Source organism: Antedon bifida, chromosome 9 (assembly GCF_963402885.1).
Source record: "Antedon bifida chromosome 9, ecAntBifi1.1, whole genome shotgun sequence".
In the NCBI taxonomy this organism is placed as follows: domain Eukaryota; kingdom Metazoa; phylum Echinodermata; class Crinoidea; order Comatulida; family Antedonidae; genus Antedon; species Antedon bifida.
Genome location: NC_136234.1, coordinates 18,053,017 through 18,067,918, shown reverse-complemented (window position 1 = coordinate 18,067,918; position 14,902 = coordinate 18,053,017). Strand labels below are relative to the sequence as shown.

General features: G+C 36.0%; 1 protein-coding gene across 5 annotated transcripts; it reads left to right on the top strand.

Moving 5' to 3' along the window:
- The first annotated feature begins 3,078 nt into the window (after positions 1-3,078).
- Positions 3,079-13,317, top strand: LOC144851782 (alpha-N-acetylgalactosaminide alpha-2,6-sialyltransferase 2-like). Of its 5 annotated transcripts, XM_078709393.1 has the most exons (11): positions 3,604-3,847; positions 5,010-5,137; positions 8,772-8,846; positions 9,290-9,422; positions 9,459-9,749; positions 10,078-10,246; positions 10,814-10,982; positions 11,416-11,560; positions 11,824-11,936; positions 12,428-12,508; positions 13,068-13,317. In XM_078709393.1, the coding sequence occupies exons 2-11, from the start codon at positions 5,082-5,084 to the stop codon at positions 13,282-13,284; spliced, it is 1,449 nt and encodes a 482-aa protein (XP_078565519.1). In that variant the 5' UTR covers positions 3,604-3,847; positions 5,010-5,081; the 3' UTR covers positions 13,285-13,317. The 5 variants fall into 5 exon arrangements, with proteins under 5 accessions (XP_078565517.1, XP_078565519.1, XP_078565515.1 ...); XM_078709391.1 differs by lacking the exon at positions 3,604-3,847 and adding an exon at positions 3,079-3,097 and having other exon boundaries at positions 9,290-9,749; XM_078709389.1 differs by having other exon boundaries at positions 3,605-3,847; positions 9,290-9,749.
- Positions 13,318-14,902: the final 1,585 nt, after the last annotated feature.

Sequence of the window (14,902 nt, the reverse complement as noted above, 5' to 3'; positions counted from 1 at the left end):
ACGGACGAGTTAGGTTATCCGCACCGCAAACGCCACGTGCACGTCATACGTTAGAATATTGCGCAGAGAAAAACGCTTAAGCCATTGAAAAAATGTTAGTGTGCTCTCTATTTTGTGTCACGTCGAAGTATATACGGTATACACTATATTCTGTATACGTACTACATACAGTGCAGAATAGGTGAAAATAAGGGAACCAAGTTATTGACGCTTTTGGACATGATGACGTCATCACAATTTAAAAAATGGTAGATTATGCGAAAGATAATTGATTGGCCTAGACAATATAACAAAATGGGGGGAAATGGAATACGGATAAGTGGAGATGCGCTCTATTAAATGTGATGAGCTATGCGAAAGAGACAAAAATCCTATATTTTATATTCGAGTGGCCATACGATGACGTCACAATGTCTGGTTAGCCATATCGATGCATGATTCGATATCTGCAACTCATCAACTTCCAGAATATGCAATTTTAAAAAAGTTCACCACGTAGTTTACATTCTATGACTGTTTTAAAAAAGGCAAAATTTTGACAAATTTTTTAACTTTTTCATTAAAAACGCGCGCAAATTGTTTAATTCTACGTGCTCGTATGACGTGATTTTAAGTCGAAATTGATTGAAAATTGGTAAATTTACTAGAAAAGGCTGAAAAAACAAAAATCAAGCAAAAAAAATATGTTTTTGCGCTACGTGCGCACGTGCGCGTAAAAATATTGCGCACGCGTGGGAATTTTTGAAATGCTCAAAATGACCTGAAACGCGTAGAAAGTTGATTAGAAATTGATTTTACGCATTCTGAAATTTTAAACGCGCGTGCGCGCGTAACTTTCTGTGAAACATGCCATTTTTAATCCATAGAAAGTTTGCACTTGATATGACTTAAATGTTCACCAAGTGTCATTACAAAATGACTTTTGGTTTTTAGTCTATGTTAAATACGCAAAATTCATAAAATCGCGCGTAGCTTACGCTGCGCGACTCTAAAGTAAAAAAACGAACTGTCCTGCACTTCTACAGATAGAGGTAAATCTTCTGACAAAGTTATACGATGTAATGTTGATCAGAATTTGAGATACACGTGACACCAAATTCTGGGAAAGAAAGAAGAATAACATAGAAAAAAAAAAAAAAAAAAAAAAAGATCCTGACAATAACAAGGGGTTATCCGCCAAGTGCGGATAACCAAAAAGATCTCAAGTGACCTTTGAACTTGGGACTCTTCCGCTTCGTTTGCAGACGTCATAACATTTTAAACAACTTTCATGTTAAGTTCGGTTGGATTAGCAGTTCTATTACTGAAGTTGATAAAGAATTTTTATTGGAATTCTATGTCATAGTTTTCATTTAAATCACAGAGTTCCCATTATGGACCATCTCGTCATTCTCATTCTAATCGTCATCGTCATAATATTGATTATCATCGTCATTATCATCATCACCATCATCATTCAATTCATCGCCCTTTTTTTCAACAATTTCTTTTTGTACTACAGCAGTACATCATCGTCATTATCATGGTATTCGTTCTCATTCTAATCATCATCGTCATAAGTATTGATTATCATCGTCATTATCATCATCATATTCATCACCATCATTATTCAGGTTTTTTTGTGTGCTTCTACAGCAGTACCGGTGAGGTCGGAGAGTGAGAGGCAGTGTCGGTTCCGGGGAATTGGGGAGCGCTAAGGTTGCGCGTTCTCTCCCCACCCCTTGTCACCTAAAATGAAATTATGAACTAGAAGTACCTTTTGATATTAATTATATGTTAGCGCTCGTTCGTTTAAAAAAATCCTGGATTCGCCTCTCATGGGAATTTTAATCGAGTGTATACCAATAGATTTCGAAACGTATATCGCTGACTTATGCGCTATTTAGCTGCCGTGCCGCGTTATATCACGTACTAGTTTAATTTTATCACGTTTGGTTGGTGATTAATTGTTTACTTTATCAAGCATAGCCTGACAGTAGGCTAGTGATTTATTATTGAATCAATTGTGACGTTAAAAACATTCAAGAATAGTACAAAAATAGGCCCATTATGTGGAATGCTCTTTAATAATAGACCTATGTTTACCTAACCATTGTACACCGACTAGCCATCTGTTTCATTTCTCGTCATCTCATTATGTTCTATATATATATAAACTTTATTTAGACACGAGACGAGACTATGCGTACCATGTACCATATTTACGATCTTGTTCGTACTGTATAAAGCTCAGTCTACACTATCAAACTTTATGTGACAAAATGTGATGTGCACATGTATGGACATGATGATCAGTACCATATTTGAGCACATCACAATTTTGTGTCTAACTAGTTTGATAGTGTAGACAGAGCGTCAAGCTCAGTCTACACTATGAAACTGTATGTGACAAAAAATGTGATGTGCCCATATATGAACATGATGATGTCATATCACTACCATATTTGGGCATATCACTACCATATTTTGGCACATCGTACTTTTTTTGTCAAACTAGTTTGATACTGTAGACAGAGCTGAATTCACGTTTTGTAGGTCTACTCGTTCTGAGTTCCCTGTTCCAATAAGTGTCCTGATTTTCCTGTCCTTGTTTAATGTTACGTTGCAGTCATTTTTACCGAATATTTTTTTTTATATTTTGGAATCTCCTTTAAACTCTGTCCCTTGTGTGATTTTTTAGTAAAAACTAACACCGTCCCTTGACATAAACAAATTGAAATCGATTAAAATTGTGTTTAGACCGTAATCTACAAATATGGATTGTTTTCATAAAACACGTTATTTCCGCTCTTCTCCGGACCATAGATAGTATCAGGGAAAAAATACAACATCGACATATATGTATCTAAGCTTAACGACGCTGGATAAGAACCCATACCGGATTACAAAGCCATTTAAATCACATTATAATTCGTTCATGGATATGATAGATGCTGAGGTATCCACTAGGACTTCTTATACTTTGAATTAAGTGTCTCCTGTGTTTATTTGTCCTTTTTTTTTGCGGAGGAAGGAAGTTGCGACTCGACTAGGCCTACGCTAATATTACTGAGATACAGTAATCATTTTGTTGAGTGTTATTAGACAATGTAACATGGTAAGTACCATAAACTACTAGAAGTAAACTTTAACAGCTATAGAAAAACGTAAGCAGCTGTTTTGATTAAATAAACTTGTACATTGTCTGTTCCGAGTTTACCGATTTAATGTACTACGTATTTCTGTTATTGTTTTATTCGAAAATTTTGAGTCTATAACGTTATTAGTAGACTTTTTGATATACTCTACACAATGGAGGTATAATTTATACCTCAATGTTCTTCACTGTTTACTAATGTATAGTTATAACCAGCGTTTCTCATAGCCACAGTTGAATATAACTGCAACGCTGATAATATAGTTAAATGCATTTGGTATATTTGAAAGAAATTAAAAATACTATTGTTTCCCCTCTCCTCATCCTTTCCCCAACCAAATACAGGCTTGTTAAACCACGAATAAATGATTTAGATAGTAATTGCCAATATAATTCTTTCATAGTTAAACTATTGATCGTATTGATCGAACGTTAGTCATGAAATAAATGTAATACTACTAGGCCTACATCGAAGTTGGCGCGATTGTCGTTTCGATCTGACGTCCCATCCATAAAGGACGAACAGATTGCCATCATCCATTTTACACATGAACGCGCCAATTATGCAAATCGATATTAAGTTGGCTAAATTGAAATAGAATACATTGTACACAGTGTACATAAACTTGGGCTATTCAATATTCTGACAGCATCCTCTATAAATGCATTCATAACTGTGTTTTGTATTTCAGTAGAAGAGGAAGCCATGTCGTAAGTATAGTCTTGTTTTATGATCTCAAATGCATGTTGTAAAAATACGGGCTCCGTATTTCCAATTCGAGAGACGTCGTCTATAGTTTACACTGACAAACGGTGAGAATTTTCGGTTATTAACTTCGAAACGGATCAGAACATGGATCTATATCAGAACACAGTAATTTCAAATCTTATTTTAATGGTCTTACCATTGACCGTGTATTGGATGTAAAGTATATTACAAATTTTAATTTGTTATCTACTCGTACTTTATGTCTAGCGACAATTAGCAGCCTGTGGTGCATATCTCTTTTTAAAAATAGGTTTAACTCTATATTTTCATGAAACACCATAGGCCTAACATGGGTGCAAACATTTTTTTGTAAGCATCCCTAAAACGTAACGCAAGGACGTAAGCGCAACGCAAGCGAGTTGACCAATGACACGCGGCAGTTTAATTAATCCATCGCTTGTGATTGGTAAAATTACTTGCGTTGCGCGTACGTCCTTGCGTAACGTCCTACTAGTGGGAACCAAGCTTATTAAATGTGTATGAATATGCGTAGTGTGTTGTACATTAGCGCTTCTATGTGCTGTGAACCGTAAGCTGTTAATGCACCAAAGAGTTCTCCCTGGGGCCCACGTATCAATAATTGACTTTGCTAGCAAATTATGCTATTTTGCTTCATAAACCGACGAGCCAATACAGGTAAGCAAACAAAAAATGCATTTGTATTGTATTTAAAATTGTATTAATGCCAAATACAATTAGATAAGTACAAATGTAAATATTGTAACTGATACTTCGGACGTCACACATAATCCACATTTATTTATTATTGATTATTTTCACTTGCTAATTAATAAGTAAACATTTTCCTGTACTGCGCGCATCTGGGTAAAAATACGACGTTGTTGAAATTTTATAAAACGAACAGACAGCGTTGAAATGTGCTCTTATCAATTTTTGAAATGCATACATCGTAAGTGTATGCTGATAATATTCTTGTTTTCAGCGTCGTCGGTTCTAAATTCTAAATTTCCTCATCATTCAATTACATCAGTGAGCCGAATTCGAGTTAGTCATACTCATATACCATTACAATAATTACTGTCATGCAGATGTGTATATCGTGTATAGTTACGAATTGCATTTAGATAGACAATTCTCTTTCAGTTCTGTTAGTTCAACATGATCGCTCTTCGCCAGCAACCAAACAAAGTGCGTTCGTAAACTGCTCCGGGTCCGATGTCGAACAAAATCGGTTTCAAAGGAACCACATCTGACAGAATGAAACAATGGTGGTAGGTGTCTTTTTTACAATTCTCGTAATATCATTGCAATACACGTAACGCGTACGCAACGTAAGTGATTTGACCAATCACAAGCGATGGATTATTCGAACAGTGGCTTGTCATTGATCAACTCGCTTGCGTTGCGCGTACGTCCTTGTGTTGCGTCTCTAGTGGGAACCACGCTTAATAGAGGACATTTTCCCGTGAAACAACATGTGGAGCAACTTTGTTTTAACACTGCAGCAAACTCCCATTCAGGGGACACTTTGTTGATTCCTGAATTGTCCTTCTAAAAGCTTGGTTCCCACTAGGACGCAACGCAAGAACGATTTTGCGTTGCTTGGTTCGTACTAGAGACGTAGACGCAACGCAAGCCAGTTGACCAATCAACCGAATAATCCATCGCTTGTAATTGATCTGAATCACTCAAGCTTGGTTCCCACTAGGACGCAACGTAAGGACGAGACGCAACGCAAACAAGTTGACCAATGACAAGCGACAGTCGAATAAATCCATCGCTTGTGATTGGTCAAATCCCTTACCAGGCCCGTAGCCAGGGGGGTTTTTTATGGTTCGGGCGAACCCCCCTTTACAGCGAACCCCACCCCCCCCCCCCCCCCTTAACCGACTGCGAACCCCCATCCCCGACATCCCCAATACCTCACCACCCTCATCTCTGAAAATCCTCCAACAAATACGTGCCCCACAATACAAAAGGTTATTTGTAAATTGAAAAATTCGTAAACTCGTTCGTGAATAACTCATACCTTATTGTTAAACAAATGAATTGGTTGCCGATTTTCACCTGAAAATAATACGAATTTTTGGTCCCAGGATGTAACATGATATTGACGCGAGCTTGGGCACGAACGAATCGTACAAAGGACACCGCTAGACAACCGCGTACTTATTGTTTCGATCACTGGCAGTCAGCATGCATAAAGTATATAGCCTTCCGACGTACATCAAAAAATGGAACGCTGCGGTCACCTACAATATTTATGTGTGGCTATGAAGTATAGTGTATCATCATCATAGAGGATTATAGTGAATTTAATATATTACACTATAATATAATTATATGGTATCATGTACTGTAGTTTACATTAGGCCTATAGCATTCGATTATTTTTTTTCTAGACCACCAGCCGATACGTAGGCCTACTCAACTGTATTAATACCACCTATTTACATTGATATATTTAGTTTCCTCAACAAATTGCTGTAAATAAATATAGATAGAGCTATCAGGGGCGGTCGCAGGACTATTTTAAGAGGGTTGCCCAAAGACTCCAGGGCTGTAGACACTGAGTATTTGAGCAAGCAAATTGTTAAATGACACCCCTAGATGGCCGCAAATGGTACTCTCGCACGTAAAATTCATGATAAATTTTTTTTCGTTCAATGCGAACGTCACGGGGAAGTCCCCGATGAAGGTACTTTTGGTACGGTAATACATTCTAATAAATGTACTCAATTAATGTAAATTAATTATCAATTAATAATTTTAAAAAGTTATACAAAAAATATGAAGCTGTTGCTATAAATATATTGAGCGAAAGGTTAAATTGTATAATTTGGAATTTTAATTCATTTAAAAATGCTAAATAAAGTCAGATGTTAAAACCACAGTTTCCAAAAATTCATTTTTATTTATCCACTATAAACTTTACAAAAGTGTTGTTTTAAACCACACTCCAAATAAAACAAAGAAAATAATGATAGGACATTTGCAGAAAGAAGCAAACTTTGCTCTGCTACCGGTATAACACGGTTCAAATTTCGGAACGTCTATAAATTACTACGGAAATTCGGACTAATATTTACGAACGTACGGAAATGAAGATAAATAGGGTACTACACGCATCGGAAATACAAAACTATACGCACAATTATGATTTGGCCTAAAAATTGGCCTTAGATTATGGAAAACCCCCGGCAAAACGCAATAATTATGAACAAATCGATTATTAGCCTTGGCAATATGCCTAATATTTGAAAGGAATGAATATAGGCTATATTTCGTTTGTCGATGAATTTTTGAATGTGAATGATTGATCCATTAGAGGTAATCTGTTATGGCTCTAGTAACACTGCTATGCGTGGGTAGGCTATTTCTCATGTGTAGTAGAGCGTTTCTTTGATTGAATGTTGTTTGTATTATAACACAAGTTCATTTTGGATTTTCAGTAAATTACCAATGGTTTATTCAAAGTCAAACTGTAACTAATCCCTCAAAATGTTATTATTATACCACTATATTGTTGAAAAATGGATTGCGTGATATGAAAATGTATTGATAGTAAAACGTAATAAAGATACGTTCTTGTCTGGTTATTGAGTATTCATGCTCTGATGAAGCAGAGGATTATTTTTGTAGCGTTCCATTTAAAATAAATTTTATTACAAAGAAATATTTTGGTTGTGAAGGTCGTTTTAACAATTAGGCTGATATCAAAACATTCAACAATGTTAAAATGCCCTGCAACTCTGTAACTACTTTATGACTAAGCCTATCAAGTTCCGGGTCCGGATGGATATTGTATACGATGAAATGGAACTCAATTTTAATTTAGTGGCAGAAACAACATTTAGTATGAAATTAAGGGTGTTGCCCGGGCCACAAGGGAAACACCCCTGGGTCCGCCCCTGGCTATAAGAAGCATTGAATTTGCCTTCTCACCCAAATTGTGCTTTTTTGGGGGGGCTTGTAACTTGAACGCAAAACAAAATACCGAGTGAATGATCAAACAATCGGCGGTGGTTCAGCACACAGAGCACGCGCATCTAACATACGGCAACAAATATTATCGTCCTTTAAATAGTCCACGTGTGTGAGGAGGAGGAAAAAAGTACGATCGTTTTGTTTAATGGTAGCATGCTGCATGAGAGTGTTTTTTCCGGCCAATTAGAGGTGCCATTTATCATGAATGTTATGTGCGAGAGTACCATTTCCGGCCATCAAGGGGTGTCATTTAACAAAATTCGCCTCAGACCCCACCGGGTTGGCGCGGGGCAGTGACCCAAATACTTAGTGTCTGAACCCCCCCTTGACAGATCCTGGCTACGGCCCTGGTAGACGCAACGCAAGCCAGTTGACCAATTAACCGAATAATCCATCGCTTGTAATTGATCTGAATCACTCAAGCTTGGTTCCCACTAGGACGCAACGTAAGGACGAGACGCAACGCAAACAAGTTGACCAATGACAAGCGACAGTCGAATAAATCCATCGCTTGTGATTGGTCAAATCCCTTACATTGCGTTACGTCGTTGTGTTGCGTCTCTAGTGGGAACCAAGCATTACGTTGAGCTTACGTCCTTGCGCTGCGAGTCTCTATAGTGGGAACTAAATATTATTTTTACGTATACGTGTTAGGCCTGCGTTTGTTATCAATTAAATTCAGTATTAGACTTGTAATTGTCATAATTTAATCATGAACTTTATACTAGTATAGGCCTATATCATTCTTTATGTTTTATTACAACATTGAGCATTAATAAATAATAATTAAAATCAATAAAAACTCATTTTTAAAGAAAGAAAGCCAAGATTGATCGGTAATTAAGTCGCGAAAGGTATTTTTTTAATTCATAATAATTCATAATGTTTACGATATCATTTTCTATGATCTCTCCATAGGTATGTCACTACTGCGGTGTTTGCGTGCACTGCAATTGCAGTGTGTTTATTTCTGAATGCTGTCGTACTAAACAGGTAAATTATGTATATCTAAGAATGAATGCTAGGCCTATATACCAGGAATGTTGTGTTTACCATGTAATCGGTTCCATGTTGATGATTGTTACTGGAATAGCTTAGCTTCAGAGGTTAAATCTTCTCAGTCTAGTATTCAATGCAATTACCGTATTTATAATTTATAATTTATTTGAATAAACGTCTCTCTCCATTTTGAATAAACGCCGCCTCGAATAAACGCCCGGGGCCTTTATTCATTTCCTCGAATAAAAGCCCCGCACACACAGTATTGTATTACAACAGACTTCGATTTGTAGTACTAGTAGAATTCATGATCTACAATTTCAATTGTCAATAAATAAGAGCAATTATTTTCTTTCTTGAAACAAAACAATCAAAATTCACTTCGACAAAATGATGATTATTTGAAGATATCTAATTAAAAACTATTTCTCATACAGACAAACCGAAATAGAAACAGCAACATATTCGCCGATACAGGTCATCCGACGACAGAAAATAAACGAACTGTTTGAAATAGTCCAACAAATGCACCGAGAGGTGTTTTCAAATAACTTTATTGTTGACGCAAACGTTGACGCAAGAACATCGGACATAAACGCAACAAAGCGCAATTTGTCACATCGCATTATATCCGAAATGAATGAGCATAGTACTGATGCAAATGAAAATTTAAATTATGTTATATCTGATAATGACTGGAATTATTTATTCGGTGAACATCAAGAAAATAAAGATGGACTCAAAATGAAGAAACCAAGTGTACATTTTAATAATAGCTATAACAACATTGGACAAATGAACCTACGCCACGTGGTTGACACTGATTGGCTAAAAGTTCCAAATACAATGAACAATATAAATGGATTTTACAGAAAAGACATATCCTTTGCAAAACCAGTAAGTGCTTATAAGCCTGTGTCCTTAATATACGAATACAGTAGGCCCTATAGAACCCCTCCTTTGGACACCTCTATATTATTTTTCTAGTGCAAGGAACAAATGAAAATATCAGGTAAATGTTATAGCACTATAATACACGGGACACTTGGTTGGATCGGGATCAAATGCATAGTCTATAATGGTACAGGGGTATAACATACCTCTCGTTAGCCCACTCTGCCTACATACTGTCGTCGGTAAACTCACTCTATAAAAATAGAATTAACAATTGGTACTGGAGCTTTTGAATATGTGAAACAAATGTGGTTTTTAATTTTGTTTTCAGAATTGTGATGCCTCTTTAAGGAACCGTTTAAAAATAAGCCCAGTATTTAGTGATCGTTATGTACGTGATATCCCGATACTTATGTATCACGCCATGTTTAGTCCACGAGAATATTACCAAAGAAAAGAATACCCATCGCCATTTGGTTGGAATAATACAACTTACAAAGGTAGGTTTATGTTTTCTATTTTTAGGCCCAATATAAACATAATTCCCCGTACTGCTTATAACCTTACGTCTTTGTATCCTATTGGCTTGTATATTACTTGTTGTTGTAACCATTTAATTGCCAAGTGCATTAGGCCTATTTTGTATGTATTAAGTTGTTTGTTTACACGATAAATCCACAATTCTCAAATTATCGTCCAAATAGTTGTGGCCTACTTTATACCATGTACCTAAAATAGGTCCATGTGTATACCAATCGGACCTATTGATTTTGAGGAAAATATTATAGTAACAAAGGCCTATATTCAAATTATTATGGGCCGAAATATTAAACAACATGCCCCGACCTGTCGCTTCTCTGCGCAAAGTATTTCGCTCAGCTTCTGAGAGCTTAATATTGTTACCAATATTTTAGTATTCACCAGTTCCCTTTGCGTCACAACATTGTAAACATTCAAACGAAGAAATCATGGCAAACCCACAGTTAGTCAAAAATTAATTTTTTCTTTTACATAAAGTTTGATAGTGTAGACAAGGCTTAAAACATGTTTGTATCTTTTCTTCAAAGATATTAATCAGATTATGAAGTTACTCCGAAGCAAGGAGCAACGAAGTCTTTTCGATGATGATTCAGACGACACAGGGACATGCAGACGGTGTGCTGTCGTCGGTAAACTCACTTCTTTGCTCAGGTCAAAGTTCGGCTCCAGAATCAATTCATATGACAGTGTGTTCAGGTAAATAAGTTTCTTAAGCGAAAACAATGTGATAAAAAGACATAGGCTCACCTTGTCGATTCAGTGTTAGGAAATTATGTACATCATAAATACACAGTTCATAAAATGTGCCAAAAAGGCAGTTTAAGACGCGTTAGAGTCGTGTATTTATACTTTTCGTTCGGTTTTATTATAAACAGGGTCATATACCTCACGTATGGAATGCTGCTGCCCCAGCCCCAGTATTGCCACATTCGATAACTACACATATAGGCCTACATTAATTTTAACAGTGTTCGTGTGTCATCCCACTTATTGTTCTTCATTGTTTATATATGTATATATTGATTTTAAAAAATCGCTTAAAAAAGACGCTTTATACGCATGCCCACACTGTGTCCAACAAATCAGTCGTGTGCTGGACAGACTCCTTTTTATGTTCAATGTTTTACAGGTCAAATATTGCAGCAACGAATGGGTTTGAAGAAGACGTCGGAACTAAAACTACTCATTATTTCTACACGTTTTCTTCTCTAGTCAAATCTAAGCGAATTTCGAATAAATACGATCTTCAATTTGTCGAATCTCTCGCAATACAGGTATGTATCATAATGTAAGTGAAAGTTGGCCATTATGATGAGAAACTCTCTGAAAAATCTATGTTGCTCGTATCGTAATAATACCGATCAATTAAAGTCAATTTTAAATTTCAAGCCATATTATGTGTGTTTCTGATGTTTTTAAATCCACGGGTTCTTATACACCCAGTAATTATTTGCTCATTAATCAAATTGTTTTGACTAAACAACACAGCCGATATGCATCATATTTCCCAAATGCTTTGTTTTATGTATTTTTTTAGAATGTAAAATACGTTTCGTCGGATACTGACGCGTCTACGTATTTGTACCTACGCGAATTGTTGAAGGATCGACGGAATGTTTCCAATTTAAGTCATGCGCATCCAGGAAAAGGGTATGGATTTATTTGTGTTTACACCTTAAGCTTTGTCTACACTATCAAACTTTATGTGATGTGCCCATAAATGGACATGGTGATGTCATATCATTACCATATTTAGGCATATCACTACCGTTCGGGCACATCACCCTTTTTCGTCAAACTAGTTTGATAGTGTAGAGACAGAGCTTTAAAGTTTTGAGAATTGTTGTTAATGATAATGATGATGATGACGAAGACTGATGACGATGATGATGGGAATTTAATATGATGGTGATGATTTCAATGAAGATTATTATGATGATGATTATGATGATGGAGAAGATGATGATCATTGATAATAATGACGATAATAATGATGATGATGCCGATATTAATATATTGATCACGATGATTATATTAATGATGGCTGGGTGTAATGACGATTACTGTAAATAAACGTCAGAATGACAGAATATTACTGCTTTCACATATTTTACGTTAATTTAGTAATTTCATTTTTGTAGGTTGCCGTTAATGATTTCAGCCAATACGCCCGGGTCTTTCAGAGTTTTACATCCGGATTTACTGCGTTATATTTCAGATAGGTTCGTAATCTTTATTATCAAGATCAAATCATCGGCATCATCATCATCATCATCAATTTTCAATCAATATAAAGATTTCCGACCCAGGGCAGTTTTTGACAAATGTAGTTTAAAACCGTCCCAGTACATTTCGGATCATTCTGATACCCACTTGTAGGCATGTGATGCGTGTATTTTGCAACAATTTGTATAACGACGCACAAACAAAGTTCGGTTCACACTGGGACGCAACGCAAGGACATAAGCTCAACGAAAGCGAGTTGGCCACCAATCACAAACGAACATTCGGAAAATCCTATCGCTTGTAATTGGTCAAATTGATTTCGTCGCGCTTACGTCGTTGCGTTACGTCCTAGTGGGAACCAATCGTTAGAGATTGCCATAAACACAGTTGTAATGTTACTGTGATATAGGCCTACTCGATATCATCATTTATCATGTTTATCATAATAGTAACTGTGTAGGCGATCTTCATTGGCATAGTCTTCATCATTATCATAATAACCATGTGCCATTTCATCGGATGTGGTCACCTTTTTCAAAATATATTTCATTACAGATGGATAAATGTAACAAACACTCAAGACGGTTCAGTAGACTTAGAACTTACCATGTTAATGGTAGCGCTTCATACCTGTGATGAAGTCGCTGTTTTTGGTCTCGGAAACTGGGATTCCGAAAACCATCGGACGACAAGTCGACATTCGGCGGAGAGAGTAAAAACTGAACTACTCATCCAGTTACATATTAATAAAATAATAAGTTTGTTCAGCTAGAAATGTAAATGTAGTATTATAATGGTGAAATAAACATTTTAAAATTTTCCTTTAAAAAATTCGTGCCGTATTTGTTTCATCTATTTATTTGTTCTCGTGTTTCTTTTTTTTAAATTTATTTATTCAATTTCCAGGTATACAAACAGAAAGAAATCAACATTATACAAACAAGTGTGGATGGAGTACCCTAAGGATTGCCAACAGTGCAAGCACTATCAAAGTGGCTCTCCAATACTCCAAACCACATACATAAATCACATAAAAATTGAAAACACACATTAACTTTAAAATATATAAAATACAGATCAAAAGATTTTAAAAATTGGCAACAGGTAGGCCTATTGAAGAGCAAAAAGATTAGCGTCTGTGTTTTAACCTGTTAGCTTATGTTAGCTTAGTGTGAAATTTAAGCTTTTTCTACAATTTTATAAATTACATCATTAATGCGATGTCAAATATTATTATTGATCATTTACAAAAAAACGTTTATAATAATGGTGATGACCAGGATATCAATACTTTTTAAGTAACTAGATTTAAAAAGATAATTTGTCACCGTTCTTGAATGGGGTTAATGGGGTCGGGTACTGAAGACTCTCATATATTTTGTTTCAAAAACCTTGCAGCTCTATATTTTAAACAGTGTGGTATGCCGTGCGTTGTTATGCAAATGAGTTTGTGCAGGTGTAGTGAAGATGGTATTGTTAGTCATTGTTAGTCAATACGCCACACTATTACATTTTGATGTTGTTAAACTTAGAAATTCAAATCATGTAAAGAAACAATCTCCTGGACGGGAACCTAGCAAATTTTCCTCTTTTAGTTTGCAAAAGTAATCTCGAAAAGAAGTCCATCTGGAAAAGAAGCCCACCCAAGTGTACTAAAAAAAATGAAGGAGTACATGGGCTTCTTTTTCGGTTTTATGGTAATCTATTTAATGGAAAATAATGCCATGCAACTTTGTTTCTGATTTTAAAAAAGGTTTACTTGTTTAGGCTTGACGTTTACAACCCTCAAAATATCTCTATTTCAAAATAAAAGAAAAACAATATTCATCATTTTCCATTAAAAAAAATCCGTAGAGGTTCGAACCCAATCTACTAGAGCTGAGAGCACCCAAAGCTGAGCATTACCTGTTAGGCCACAGAGTAGTACATGACTGAACAGCTGATAATAGTCTATTTATACGTGTATTAAGTAATTAAAAAAAAAATATCCGTGGAGGTTCGAACCCAATCTACTAGAGCTGAGAGCACCCAAAGCTGAGCATTACCCGTTAGGCCACAGAGTAGTACATGACTGAACAGCTGATAATAGTCTATTTATACGTGTATTAAGTAATAAAAAAAAAAAAAATTCGTTGAGGTTCGAACCCAATCTACTAGAGCTGAGAGCACCCAAAGCTGAGCATTACCCGTTAGGCCACAAAGTAGTACATGACTGAACAGCTGATAATAGTCTATGTATATACGTGTATTACGTACTTCATCATTTCATCATAAATATCACATTAAACTTGTAAAAACCAAAATGACCGGTTAGCTCAGTCGCCTGAGCGTCGTGTTGACAACACGTATGTCGTGGGTTCGATTCCCACGCTGGTCGGTGGAATAGAGTT